General features: G+C 46.2%; 1 protein-coding gene across 7 annotated transcripts in view; it reads right to left on the bottom strand.

The window, feature by feature from the left end:
- The window catches only part of FN1 (fibronectin 1), a 169,419-nt gene that overhangs the window by 52,850 nt on the left and 101,760 nt on the right, over positions 1-14,809 (bottom strand). For all 7 annotated transcript variants that reach the window (XM_069225626.1, XM_069225627.1, XM_069225629.1 and 4 more), the window contains exons 21-24: positions 12,034-12,128; positions 11,389-11,557; positions 1,712-1,798; positions 604-795 (exon numbers count right to left, since the gene is read on the bottom strand). In XM_069225626.1, coding sequence (XP_069081727.1) covers positions 604-795; positions 1,712-1,798; positions 11,389-11,557; positions 12,034-12,128 — 543 coding nt within the window. The remainder of the gene's footprint in view (positions 1-603; positions 796-1,711; positions 1,799-11,388; positions 11,558-12,033; positions 12,129-14,809) is intronic.

Genomic DNA, 14,809 nt, shown 5'->3' with positions numbered 1-14,809 from the left:
GCTCCGAATGGAGCCGGCTGTGTTGCAGGTGTGCGACGGGTGCAGTTGCACCCGTATCGCTTTTCACTGTCTGCTAGGCCAAACGACCACCTCAAGATCCCAATTTTAGTTAAAACAACAAGGTGTTAGCCAACGACAAACCTAACCATGGGTTAATTACAGCAGATTCAGCACAATAGATTTCACCCAATTGTAAAAGTTCCTCAAAACATTTGGAGGAACCCGCAGAATTTAAACACCAGCATGGGGGAGGGAGGGGTGAGAAAGAGCGAGAGAGAAAGAGACTACTTAACTTCGACCAGACAAAATGTGATATCTTAAAATGACACCCCACCCCCCAACACTGAACACTGATCTTGGGTCAATTTTATAAAAATCATACAGGACATTGAAAAAAAAAACGGCAAAACTTCATCATCCAGGTAACGAGTCACATAGCAAACTATAGCTTTAAAGGCGGTGGAGAGTCTTTTATTAATACCACTTCCAGCTGTATGAATGTTGCTGTGTCCACAGCTGTCGAGGGGCAGTACAAGTGTGCAGGGGGAGCGGTGAAGGAGGAGTGGGATGGGTTGAGCATACCTTAATGGGCCCTTCATTTACCTTGTGTGATGGTCTTCCAGATGGGCTCGCTCTCTTGATCATCTTTAACAGAAACAACACTGACATTGTACTCAACCCCAGGACTCAAGTTGTCAAAGATGCACGAGCTCTGGCTCTCAGTGACCTCTTCTTCCAGAGTGTAGCCTGGATGCCCAGCAGTAGGGGCAGTGTTAATGCGATATCCAGTTATGCCTAAAATACAGAGCACGTCAGTTACCTGGAAAACAATTAAAGGTCTTCTACTGCACTACCCTGGAGGCCACGCAGATTTAGGTAGTCTTCATATCGAGAAACTTTTCTATTTATAGCCCCTAAAATACAGTTTTTTTTAAATCTATACTAAACATACCCTTCCTCTTCAGCACTAAACATTAGTGATGTCACTTCAGCAGTACAAAATGAGGTGAACAAAACTTGTGCCACTGATATATGGTAATAGAAGCTCAAAGGGTATTTGATTTCCACCCTCCTCCCCTCCCCCCCCCATTTCCGAATTAAATCTACACTATTCAATGGTGGTCAAATCCTAGACAAACATGCCAAAAATAAAGCTTGAGAAAAAATATATATATATAAAATGCACTAGATTCACACAGAACATTAATTGCTTTCTTTTATTTTACTCTATTTTAAGCATCAATGCAGATATGTGCAATCATGTGTGCACATCTGGCAGGAGTCAACATGAAAAGCAAACAAAAGTTGTAAAGAGAGCTATCAATTTTTATTCGAACCAGCTACAAAGGTGCTGGAAACTAAATCAAAGTAAGCTATTCAACAACCTCCAACATGAAAACTCAAAACGCCTACAAGCCTAACTATGAGCAAGGGTAAGAAATCAATGAACAGACGCTTAAATGGAGATTTGGGTGCATATTCCAAGTTTTCAACTGACCTCTGTGGCAGGGCAAACTACAACCATTGCAAATATTCCTGGGTTACAGTCATGCAACTATTGGTGTTTTTGTAGCTCACAGCAGGTCACCCAAATCTACAATGAAGGGAAACAGGCTCTATAGAAAGAGCTACAGTGAAGGAAAGGAACAGGCTCCCTAAAACAAACAGGTCAATCCTTCTTGGAAGGGAAACCACCAGTCAAGCGCTTTACCTGGTGAGGGACTTCTGCTCCAAGAAACGGTCAAGGTTGCAAAATCAGGGCTAGGTTCCAAGTGCAGATCGGTCGGTGGCGATATAGCTAGAAGAGAAAAGGAAATACAACCAACACGGAGTGATTCCCATGAAACAACTGGTAGAACAGTCTGCAAAATGGGGCCATAATAATCAACCACTATGCCCAAAATGTTCAATGAAGCATTAAAGTACTAAAAGCCTTCGAACACTCCTACTGTGAACAGCCATCCTCAATGCCCACCCACCACCCAATAACCAGACCATCCCAAAAGGTAGATGACCTCCTTGACCCATATGTTGTATTAAATAAGGCATGGTCCACTTTAACGTCATTGCAAATGGCTCATGTGCACACAGGAATGAATACTGCTATGGCGCCAAAAAGTCTTAAGTCATTTTATAGCTAGGGCATACAAGGTCACCATTTTACCCAGTTGAACTATTATTCTTGTTAGGCGTGTGCACAATCACCTGGGCAATGCATGCTGATGATTAGCATTCTAGCACACTCGGACAATCTGCCATTTGAAGCTCAGCAATTTTTATGTAAGCAGTCACCTTTCATGCAACAGAAAGGTCTGCCCTCTATTGCAGTTACATGGTGGACAGCTTGGTAGTGATGCCCAAGCCCCTACTTCAGATACATAGCTCAAAAAAACTCCTCTATTGTGAGTTCTAGGGAGCTGGAGGATAACCTTTGCCATTACCATAGCTCGTGCTGGGCAGGGTGACATGGGAATAAAGATTACTGGACCACAGAGGAGTTAACCCTCGTTATAACTTGGTGCAAAAAGCCTGTTCCTATAATAGTGCCAATTCTGGGCAAACGGGTTCCATGGATGAGCCATCTAAAACATAGTGGTAGGCTGACTGCCAATTATTGAAGTGCTTTTAGCTTTTTCCCTAAACTCCTTACCTAGTCTCCCGCCTATCTTCAAAAACCTGCAAAAGTGTAATTAAAGGGTCACTGGTCTACTTAGGAGTAGTTTATTTTTATTTTTTAATATGTAGGGTTAGCAGATACTTTTTTTAAAATAATGTTTAGGTGTAATTGTTTGATTTAGTAATTGTGAACTTTTTTCCTGTATGCCTCCTGCCATCAGACAATTTGAATGGAATGTGATCGGTTGTATCGTATTGCATTTGTACTGTGCTGCAATCGTCTTGATGTGTTACCCAAGCACACTAGCAGTCACAAAACAAGCTACTCCATAGGAGTGCTATAGCGCATGCTTGCCTTATGACCTATCTGAATGTTATTTTGAAAACGTTTCATTGGGTTTTGTACATGCAATACACGCATAAAAATAAGGCACAAACTTTCCACTAGACAGTCATTGTGTTGACTATATCGTATGACTTGCTCAGGTTTCGTCATCGTAGACTGCCAACAAGGAAGTCACACGATTTTGTTTTTTTTATAAATTTGCGTTTAACTAGGATGGTTGGCTAAATATTTATCCAGGCACCCAGACTATCACCATTTACTCATCAAATCTGATGTTTCACCCATGCTCCCCATATATTGTCACATTACCATGGCAGCCCCTACATTTACACGTCGCTTTCTCTAGCACCATGCACCAGTTTGTGCTGAAACCATATGCATATGATCAGCAAGTGCAGACTTGCTGAGATTAATATTTTCTGATATCCAGTGTTATCTTAAATCAGCCGTATTCCAAGAAGCACCATATCTTCTTTCAATTTCAAAGGAAACCCCATCACTTTCTCCAGCCCCCTTACCATCCTCCTCCAATATTTCAATGACAGCGCAGCTCTACACTGTGTGAAAGAAACGTCCTTTGTGTAGTACTTTGATGTGAGGTGTGCTCTTGTCCTATGACGAGAAAACCAGAAGCGGAGGCATGGCTAAACTGATCTCAGCTACTGTTAATTACCTAGGCTGGCTTCCAGGTAAAACGTTTTTTGCCACAACGAACCTCAGACAGTAATCAGCCATATCAAATTTGAGCCTTTGAATTGCCCACTCCAAAAGCAAAAATCTGGCCTAACCTACCAGGCAATCTCACCTCTGAACAGGAACACAAGCAAACCCAGACCAGTTCTGGTCTATTTGGGCCTCATCTGGGTTTTGCAGCCTACGCTATACAGCACAGGACCCATATCTGGGCAGACTTGTACACTTGGGAGTCTTGCTAAGAAGAGAGGAAAGAATACACAGAAGAAAAAAAAAAAAAAAAAGACAAACGTGATGGGTGGAATGTCTAAATTAATATCAGCGACGAGGGAGTTCGAGGGAGGGGTGGTCCTCCAAATCAATACAAGTACCCTTGGAATAAGCCCATTTGGCACTTTAGGAAAATGCTGTGTGACAGTCAAAGGCAACGTGTTCCACAAGAATATTCTAGCAGGTTTTCAATCACTACAAGTGAATGAGGCCTTCAGGTGGCCCAATGTCATTACATAACAGGTTAGTCAAAGCTGTCAAGATACATTATGATATAAAGTGCCCTATATACCTTGGGGGGGTGGGGGCGGTGGAGATGAAAGAAGAGGACAAAGGCCAATTAGCTGGACTTTATAAAGCCGTAGTGGGAATGCAGCAAATTGGTTACAGCCGTTAAATGGGCCATGTGTGTTCAGTGACAGAGTGCGAGAGACTGCTGCAGCAGCCACAAACTCATGCGATGCTCCATTTAAAACTTATGTGTAAGGAAATGCCTCCTTGGCATGGTTGCCCCCTGACTTTTTGCCTTTGCTGATGCTATGTTTACAATTGAAAGTGTGCTGTGGCCTGCTAACCAGGCCCCAGCACCAGTGTTCTTTCCCTAACCTGTACTTTTGTATCCACAATTGGCAGACCCTGGCATCCAGATAAGTCCCTTGTAACTGGTACTTCTAGTACCAAGGGCCCTGATGCCAAGGAAGGTCTCTAAGGGCTGCAGCATGTATTATGCCACCCTGGAGACCCCTCACTCAGCACAGACACACTGCTTGCCAGCTTGTGTGTGCTAGTGAGAACAAAACGAGTAAGTCGACATGGCACTCCCCTCAGGGTGCCATGCCAGCCTCTCACTGCCTATGCAAGTATAGGTCAGTCACCCCTCTAGCAGGCCTTACAGCCCTAAGGCAGGGTGCACTATACCATAGGTGAGGGTACCAGTGCATGAGCATGGTACCCCTACAGTGTCTAAACAAAACCTTAGACATTGTAAGTGCAGGGTAGCCATAAGAGTATATGGTCTGGGAGTTTGTCAAACACGAACTCCACAGCACCATAATGGCTACACTGAAAACTGGGAAGTTTGGTATCAAACTTCTCAGCACAATAAATGCACACTGATGCCAGTGTACATTTTATTGCAAAATACACCCCAGAGGGCACCTTAGAGGTGCCCCCTGAAACTTAACCGACTGTCTGTGTAGGCTGACTAGTTCCAGCAGCCTGCCACACTAGAGACATGTTGCTGGCCCCATGGGGAGAGTGCCTTTGTCACTCTGAGGCCAGTAACAAAGCCTGCACTGGGTGGAGATGCTAACACCTCCCCCAGGCAGGAGCTGTAACACCTGGCGGTGAGCCTCAAAGGCTCACCCCTTTGTCACAGCCCAGCAGGGCACTCCAGCTTAGTGGAGTTGCCCGCCCCCTCCGGCCACGGCCCCCACTTTTGGCGGCAAGGCTGGAGGGAACAAAGAAAGCAACAAGGAGGAGTCACTGGCCAGTCAGGACAGCCCCTAAGGTGTCCTGAGCTGAGGTGACTCACTTTTAGAAATCCTCCATCTTGCAGATGGAGGATTCCCCCAATAGGGTTAGGATTGTGACCCCCCTCCCCTTGGGAGGAGGCACAAAGAGGGTGTACCCACCCTCAGGGCTAGTAGCCATTGGCTACTAACCCCCCAGACCTAAACACGCCCTTAAATTTAGTATTTAAGGGCTACCCTGAACCCTAGAAAATTAGATTCCTGCAAACAACAAGAAGAAGGACTGCCCAGCTGAAAACCCCTGCAGAGGAAGACCAGAAGACAACTGCCTTGGCTCCAGAAACTCACCGGCCTGTCTCCTGCCTTCCAAAGAACTCTGCTCCAGCGACGCCTTCCAAAGGTACCAGCGACCTCTGAATCCTCTGAGGACTGCCCTGCTTCGACGACAAGAAACTCCCGAGGACAGCGGACCTGCTCCAAAAAGACTGCAACTTTGTTTCAAGAAGCAGCTTTAAAGAACCCTGCAACTCCCCGCAAGAAGCGTGAGACTTGCAACACTGCACCCGGCGACCCCGACTCGGCTGGTGGAGAACCAACACCTCAGGGAGGACCCCCGGACTACTCTACGACTGCGAGTACCAAAACCTGTCCCCCCTGAGCCCCCACAGCGCCGCCTGCAGAGGGAATCCCGAGGCTTCCCCTGACCGCGACTCTCTGAAACCTAAGTCCCGACGCCTGGAAAAGACCCTGCACCCGCAGCCCCCAGGACCTGAAGGACCGGACTTTCACTGCAGAACTGACCCCCAGGAGTCCCTCTCCCAAGTGGAGGTTTCCCCGAGGAAGCCCCCCCTTGCCTGCCTGCAGCGCTGAAGAGATCCCTTGATCTCTCATAGACTAACATTGAAAACCCGACGCTTGTTTCTACACTGCACCCGGCCGCCCCCGCGCTGCTGAGGGTGAAATTTCTGTGTGGGCTTGTGTCCCCCCCGGTGCCCTACAAAACCCCCCTGGTCTGCCCTCCGAAGACGCGGGTACTTACCTGCAAGCAGACCGGAACCGGGGCACCCCCTTCTCTCCATTCTAGCCTATGCGTTTTGGGCACCACTTTGAACTCTGCACCTGACCGGCCCTGAGCTGCTGGTGTGGTAACTTTGGGGTTGCTCTGAACCCCCAACGGTGGGCTACCTTGGACCAAGAACTGAACCCTGTAAGTGTCGTACTTACCTGGTAAAACTAACAAAAACTTACCTCCCCCAGGAACTGTGAAAATTGCACTAAGTGTCCACTTTTAAAATAGCTATTTGTGAATAACTTGAAAAGTATACATGCAATTGAAATGATTCAAAGTTCCTAATGTACTTACCTGCAATACCTTTCAAACAAGATATTACATGTTAAATTTGAACCTGTGGTTCTTAAAATAAACTAAGAAAATATATTTTTCTATAACAAAACCTATTGGCTGGATTTGTCTCTGAGTGTGTGTACCTCATTTATTGTCTATGTGTATGTACAACAAATGCTTAACACTACTCCTTGGATAAGCCTACTGCTCGACCACACTACCACAAAATAGAGCATTAGTATTATCTCTTTTTACCACTATTTTACCTCTAAGGGGAACCCTTGGACTCTGTGCATGCTATTCCTTACTTTGAAATAGCACATACAGAGCCAACTTCCTACATTATGCAATTCAAAATCCTGCGCAGAGCTTACCTGACACCACTTAAAATCTGAGAAATCTACACATAAAGCAAGGCGGTATGTCCCAAATGTCAGAGTGGACATTTTCCAAGCTACAAATCTTCTGGAGAGGGGTTACTAAACACGTTACGGCAAATAAATGATCAAAACTAAAATACACCCTCCAAAAGCAGCCAGCCAAGGGACCTAAAAATAAAAGAACAAGATTAAGTCTAAATTTACTAATCCAAAGTTCTTGGTGGAAGGCACTGTGGTCAGAACCTCTTCACAAATGGAAGAGAAGCCTTGGTGCATGGGCTGAGGTTATGAGTGTTGCATTACGAAGAAAATAAAATAAAGGCTTACGAAAGCACCCAATACACACACCCCACCCTTTTGGGGGGGGGGGGGGGGGAGGGGGGAGGGAGGAATTTGCTGCTTTTATGGTTCACCAACAATGGTAAAAATGAGACATCACATTAAAATTTGGAACACTGTAAAGGTCAAACACCGTCATGAACACAAACACACCCAGGCACTTCCTGCTTATCTGACTTTCAGAAGTTCTTCTGGTTATGTGTAGATATTTATTAGCTTGTAGCAGGAAGGCTCAACAAGTTGGGTACTTAGAAAGTTATTCTTGAATATTAAAAGTCATTATGATAAATGGATTTCCATGCATTGTGACATACCGTAGGACCGTTTTCCATACAGCAGATCTTGTTTACTTCAGCTCTGTTAAATATACTTCTTCCGTTTCCGCATCACATAAGAATGTTTGCGTTTGCCATGTTCTACTGCTCTAAAACTCAATAAGGGGGTTATTAACCCAAATGGAGAAGACCTAATCTGTGTTGGGCGAAAGTTGATTTGCATATTGCTAGTCAGCATTTAATGTAGCAAAGTGTGAGGTAAAAAAAAACGGACTAGAATGTGGCACAGTTACTAGTGCTTGAGATTAAAGCAGGGATTGAACCGATCACAGTTCTGCTTTCCTTAGTGGGATAAGTCCCTGAGCATAGACTAAAGTAAACAATGGAATGTTTAAGCATTATAGCTAGTGTATAGTTCGGTAGAGTGTGTGAGGGCATTGTAGTCTATGTAAGCAAGGTTGTCACCTTGTGCAAGTCTGGCAGATAACACAACTCCATCTCCAGCATAAGGTTGAACATACGTGTTGTTTGAAAGGTGTTAGAATACACAGTCACATAAGCATGATTAGCAAGTCTATTCAAGGGCCTTGACAACATTAAGGTTGTAAGACCAGTCGATACACATGGTTCTTGAAGTAATCCCAAGCAGCTATGCTAAGAACCTTTTTGTGAGACATGGTGTAGGAAGTTGGCTCTGTATGTGCTATTTCAAAGTAAGGAATAGCATGCACAGAGTCCAAGGGTTCCCCTTAGAGGTAAGATAGTGGCAAAAAGAGATAATACTAATGCTCTATTTTGTGGTAGTGTGGTCGAGCAGTAGGCTTATCAAAGGAGTAGTGTTAAGCATTTGTTGTACATACACACAGGCAATAAATGAGTAACACACTCAGAGACAAATCCAGCCAATAGGTTTTGTTAAAGAAAAATATATTTTCTTAGTTTATTTTAAGAACCACAGGTTCAAATTCTACATGTAATATCTCATTTGAAAGGTATTGCAGGTAAGTACTTTAGGAACTTTGAATCATTACATTAGCATGTATACTTTTTACATAAAACACAATAAGCTGTTTTAAAAGTGGACACTGCAATTTTCACAGTTCCTGGGGGAGGTAAAGTATTGTTAGGTTTCACAGGTAAGTAAGTCACTTACAGGTTTCAGTTTTTGGTCCAAGGTAGCCCACCGTTGGGGGTTCAGAGCAACCCCAAAGTTACCACAGCAGAAGCTCAGGTGCAGAGGTCAAAGAGGTGCCCAAAACACATGGGCTTCAATGGAGAGAAGGGGGTGCCCCGGTTCCAGTCTGCCAGCAGGTAAGTACCCGCGCCTTCGGAGGGCAGACCAGGGGGGTTTTGTAGGACACCGGGGGGGGGGACACAAGTCAGCACAAAAAGAACACCCTCAGCAGCGCGGGGGCGGCCGGGTGCAGTGTGCAAACATGTGTCGGGTTATTAATGGTTTTCAATGAGATCAAGGGATCTCTTCAGCGTTGCAGGCAGGCAAGGGGGGGGGAGGGGCTCCTCGGGGTAGCCACCACCTGGGCAAGGGAGAGGGCCTCCTGGGGGTCACTCCTGCACAGGAGTTCCGTTCCTTTAGGTGCTGGGGGCTGCGGGTGCAGGGTCTTTTCCAGCCATCGGGAAATGGAGTTCAGGCAGTCGCGGTCAGGGGGAGCCACGGGATTCCCTCTGCAGGCGTCGCTGTGGGGGCTCAGGGGGGACAACTTTGGATACTCACGGTCTCGGAGTCGCCGGAGGGTCCTCCCTGAGGTGTTGGTTCTCCACCAGTCGAGTCGGGGTCGCCGGGTGCAGTGTTGCAAGTCTCACGCTTCTTGCGGGGAGTTGCAGGGGTCTTTAAATCTGCTCCTTGAAACAAAGTTGCAGTTCTTTTGGAGCAGTGCCGCTGTCCTCTGGAGTTTCTGGTCTTTCTTGAAGCAGGGCAGTCCTCAGAGGTCGCTGGTCCCTTGGAAAGCGTCGCTGGAGCAGGTTCCTTGGAAGGCAGGAGACAGGCCGGTAAGTCTGGGGCCAAAGCAGTTGGTGTCTTCTGTTCTTCCTCTGCAGGGGTTTTTCAGCTCAGCAGTCTTCTTCTTGTAGTTTCAGGAATCTGTTTTCCTAGGTGCAGGGAAGCCCTTAAATACTAAATGTAAGGGTGTGTTTAGGTCTGGGGGGTTAGTAGCCAATGGCTACTAGCCCGGAGGGTGAGTACACCCTCTTTGTGCCTCCTCCCAAGGGGAGGGGGGCACATCCCTAATCCTATTGGGGGAATCCTCCATCTGCAAGATGGAGGATTTCTAAAAGTTAGAGTCACTTCAGCTCAGGACACCTTAGGGGCTGTCCTGACTGGCCAGTGACGACTCCTTGTTGTTCTCATTATTTTCTACGGCCTTGCCGCCAAAAGTGGGGGGGCGGGGCAACTCCACTAGCTGGAGTGTCCTGCGGTGCTGGAACAAAGGGGTGAGCCTTTGAGGCTCACCGCCAGGTGTTACAGCTCCTGCCTGGGGGGAGGTGTTAGCATCTCCACCCAGTGCAGGCTTTGTTACTGGCCTCAGAGTGACAAAGGCACTCTCCCCATGGGGCCAGCAACATGTCTCTAGTGTGGCAGGCTGCTGGAACCAGTCAGCCTACACAGATAGTTGGATACAGTTTCAGGGGGCACCTCTAAGGTGCCCTCTGGGGTGTGTTTCACAATAAAATGTACACTGGCATCAGTGTGCATTTATTGTGCTGAGAAGTTTGATACCAAACTTCCCAGTTTTCAGTGTAGCCATTATGGTGCTGTGGAGTTCGTGTTTGACAGACTCCCAGACCATATACTCTTATGGCTACCCTGCACTTACAATGTCTAAGGTTTGGCTTAGACACTGTAGGGGCACAGTGCTCATGCACTGGTGCCCTCACCTATGGTATAGTGCACCCTGCCTTAGGGCTGTAAGGCCTGCTAGAGGGGTGTCTTACCTATACTGCATAGGCAGTGAGAGGCTGGCATGGCACCCTGAGGGGAGTGCCATGTCGACTTACTCATTTTGTTCTCACTAGCACACACAAGCTGGTAAGCAGTGTGTCGGTGCTGAGTGAGGGGACTCCAGGGTGGCATAAGACATGCTGCAGCCCTTAGAGACCTTCCCTGGCATCAGGGCCCTTGGTACCAGTTACAAGGGACTTACCTGGATGCCAGGGTCTGCCAATTGTGGATACAAAAGTACAGGTTAGGGAAAGAACACTGGTGCTGGGGCCTGGTTAGCAGGCCTCAGCACACTTTCAACTCAAAACATAGCATCAGCAAAGGCAAAAAGTCAGGGGGGTAACCATGCCAAGGAGGCATTTCCTTACACATGGTTTACATATTGAATGGATGTTAACAGGGAGAGCAAGAAAAACCTTCACCCCTCACATGTAAGGCTTACATTCAAAAGAATACTACAGAGCATGCTAAAGTCAGCTCAACATTTTAGATGATATGTTGAAAAATGGCTTAAGCTAACTAATTATCTTTCTACATGTTGCATAAAAAATATTGACAATCGCAATGACAATCATACAGCGTAATGGTGAAAAGTTGGGGGGGGGGGGGGGGGGAAAATAAGATTGTCAAGGGGCCCCCGATTAAAGACATGTAAAGTAGGTAGCAGCTCTTAATTTTCTAAAATGTTCGACTTACGTGTAACTACGGTCCTGGTGATGGGAGCCTCACTCTCGCTGCCATCTGTCAGAACAGAAACACTGTAGGTGTACTCCACACCTGGAGTCAGGCCAGATATCACAATGCTACCAGACTCAGAGATGACCTCCCGTGGCGCTTCACCTCCTTGGCTAGGCCGGACATCCAACTGTAAAAGTAATACCCCCAAAGTGATCCACAGACTTATGCATAAAAACGTGACTCTAGGCAAAGCACTATCTAGCATGTCAAGCCCAGACAAGGCAGGTACAAAGGAAAGTTGTGACCACAGCATGCAATTTAAAGATGCAAATATTGTGTTACATTTTACTATATTCGAACAATTAAGGGTGCCTCTGCTTTAGTACGATTTACCCTGCAGACCAAATCGTCACTTAAGAATGCTACTGAATATTTTGAAAAACAACCCACTCTATAACAAAGCAAGCAACCACATAATGGTACACTATTTTTGGCTTATTAACAGCAACAACGTCTGCACCACTTAAACTTATTTCAATGTACCTGCAATTTATAGAAATGTAGGTGTTTGAGCAACTTGGTCCACACAACACTTGAAAGAACAAGTCCGGTTGCAAATGCAGATCATTGAATCTGACAATGTAAACAACTAGAGAAGCTCACCTTGAAACCAATCCTGGGCACTGGTGTCCAGGTAACAACAATGGTGGTCTCAGTCACTTCAGTGTTGTATTGTGGAATGGATCCAACAGGAAGCACTACAAGTAGAACACACGAAAAGTGAGAATAGATACTTGTGAGGCTATGTAGCCTCCTTTACCTTTAAGAAGTCTTTCACTCCCCAGTGATATCAGGCAACAATTTTACGGGACAATAGACTTTTTACTAACAGCTTCTCACGTGCAATAAATATTGTCGTGGAGACAGGCTGGACCTACTCCTAAGCCACTGCAAGGGTCACAAATGAGTCCTTTTGATTTCATGTCTGAACTCTGTAAGCAGATGTGTGTATTTTAGTTTGCTTATAGAAGCATTTCCATTAGAAATGCTGTGCACAGATTTAAGGAAAGGTACACGAGGTCATTTTCAATCTGGAGTAATTGTAGGTGCCTTTGCAGATGGGTGATCACATCAAGAGATCCAGTTGAGAGCACTTCACACTAGTCCATTACACATACTGTAAAACTGCTGAATCTACAAAATGAAGTTTAGTTTGAGTAGTCGTTCAGAAATGTTCTACATAGTTACAACCAATCCCCTAATACATCTGCTCGAAGGGCCACCAGTATAACTTGAAAAGGGTTCCCATGCAAACACTCAGATCCAGCTATGCTTCCTGCAGTCTGATCTTGGATGGGTCTAGACCTACGTATGCAACTTCTGAGGCTCTCACTCGACCTGCTGGTGCAACATGAGAAAGACCACCGACCACCTCCCACCTCCCCCTCCCGATAAAGAGGGAGAAAGTGTGCTTGTATGTCATACAAAGTGACCAACACCACAGCCAATTCAAGACTCTGCATAGCTTCAACCTTACCCCAGCAATCTGGAGCCAGGGATACCCAGCAACATTACAGAACTGCTTCAGATATCTGTGGATTTGCTCAGACTTTCTTCGTAAAGTATGGGTGAATTCTATAGTGAAATACTGGAAAGAGGTGAAAAATGCATGTAGGAATGTAATGTGCAGTACAACCTATAACCACTTTTTAGGCACTGTAGGAAGCTGGCCTAGTGTCTGGTGAGCACCTATGGTGTTATCACCTTATACGAGGTATCCCCTATTAGAGAGGTGCAGGTAGTGTGTCTAGGAAGCCAGGTCGCTCTAGAGGTAGCTGTAGATAAGCAGCAAGACTTATCTAGGAGTCACGCAAAGCTTATGCAATTCCACTATAGCCACACAACACTCACAAATGAAAGAATCAGACAGTGTTACAAAAATAAAGGCACTATTATAGTGACACAAATACTATAACACTGAATAGGCAGCCCCCCCCCCCCCCCAAATGGAAGTAAACACATTATATACACATTAGCAATCAGTAAATAGCACAGAAAGCAATAGTGAAGGCCCTAGGGGAGGTCCAAACCATATACTAAGTGGGTTGTGAAAGGTGGTCCCCCACCCAAGGAAGTGGAATCAGTAGAAGGGAGCTGGAGGAACAAGCAACCCCAAGAGGTGACTACCGGAGTGTAAGGAAATGCCTCCTTGGCATGGTTACCACCTGACTTTTTGCCTTTGCTGATGCCAAGTTATGATTTGAAAGTGTGCTGAGGCCCCCAGCACCAGTGTTCTTTCCCTAAAACTGTACCTTTGTCTCCACAATTGGCACAACCCTGGCATCCAGGGCCCTGATGCCAGGGAAGGTCTAAGGGCTGCAGCATGTCCTATGCCACCCTGGGGACCCCTCACTCAGCAAATGCACACTGCTTGCCAGCTGGTGTATGCTGGTGGGGAGAAAATGACTAAGTCGACATGGCACTCTCCTCAGAGCGCCATGCCAATCTCACACTGCCTATGGCAAAGATAAGTCACCCCTCTAGCAGGCCTTACAGCCCTAAGGCAGGGTGCACTATACCACAGGTGAGGGCATAGGTGCATGAACACTATGCCCCTACAGTGTCTAAGCCAATTCTTAGACATTGTAAGTGCAGGGTAGCCATAAAGGACTATATGGTCTGCCAGTTTGTCAAACACGAACTCCACAGTTCCATAATGGCTACACTGAATACTGGGAAGTTTGGTATCAAATTTCTCAGCAAAATAAATCCACACTGATACCAGTGTGGGATTTATTGAGAAATGCACAGAGGGCATCATCTTAGAGATGCCCCCTGTATACCATTCCAACTACTAGTGCTAGGTGGACCAGTTTTCTGCCAGCCTGCCACATCAACGGGTTTCTGGCCACATGGGGTGAGAGCCTTTGTCACTCTGTTGCCAGGAACACAGCCTGTACCTGGTTGAGGTGCTTCAAACCTGCAGGAACTTGAACACCTGGCGGTGAGCCTCAAAGGCTCAAGCCTGCTGTTACAGTGCCCCAGGGCACTCCAACTAGTGGAGATGCCCGCCCCTCTGGACACAGCACCCACTTTTGGCGGCAAGTCCGGAGGAGATAATGAGAACAACAAGTTGGAGTCACCCTCCAGTCAGGACAACCCCTAAGGCAGTGGTTCCCAAACTTTCGACCCGCGGCTCCCTTCACCTATATTGGCCATTGCCCGCGACTCCCCATTATGTCACTTTTATTCGGGTAGGCGATGTAAGCCCAGCCTCGGGAGTACTTAAATTTTTCTCCCTCCAAATAATTGGGATGAAGGCGATGAAGGTATTGGTAACAAAATAAAAAATATAAGTGGTTTACTTTAAGAATTTTTTTAAATTCAGTTAAGTCAGAAACAATACAATATTAAGGGCCAAAAATGTTTCCATGAATTA

The sequence above is a fragment of the Pleurodeles waltl genome, chromosome 3_1 (genome assembly GCF_031143425.1).
Source record: "Pleurodeles waltl isolate 20211129_DDA chromosome 3_1, aPleWal1.hap1.20221129, whole genome shotgun sequence".
NCBI classification, from domain to species: Eukaryota; Metazoa; Chordata; class Amphibia; order Caudata; family Salamandridae; genus Pleurodeles; species Pleurodeles waltl.
This window is presented reverse-complemented; position numbering and strand designations above follow the sequence as displayed.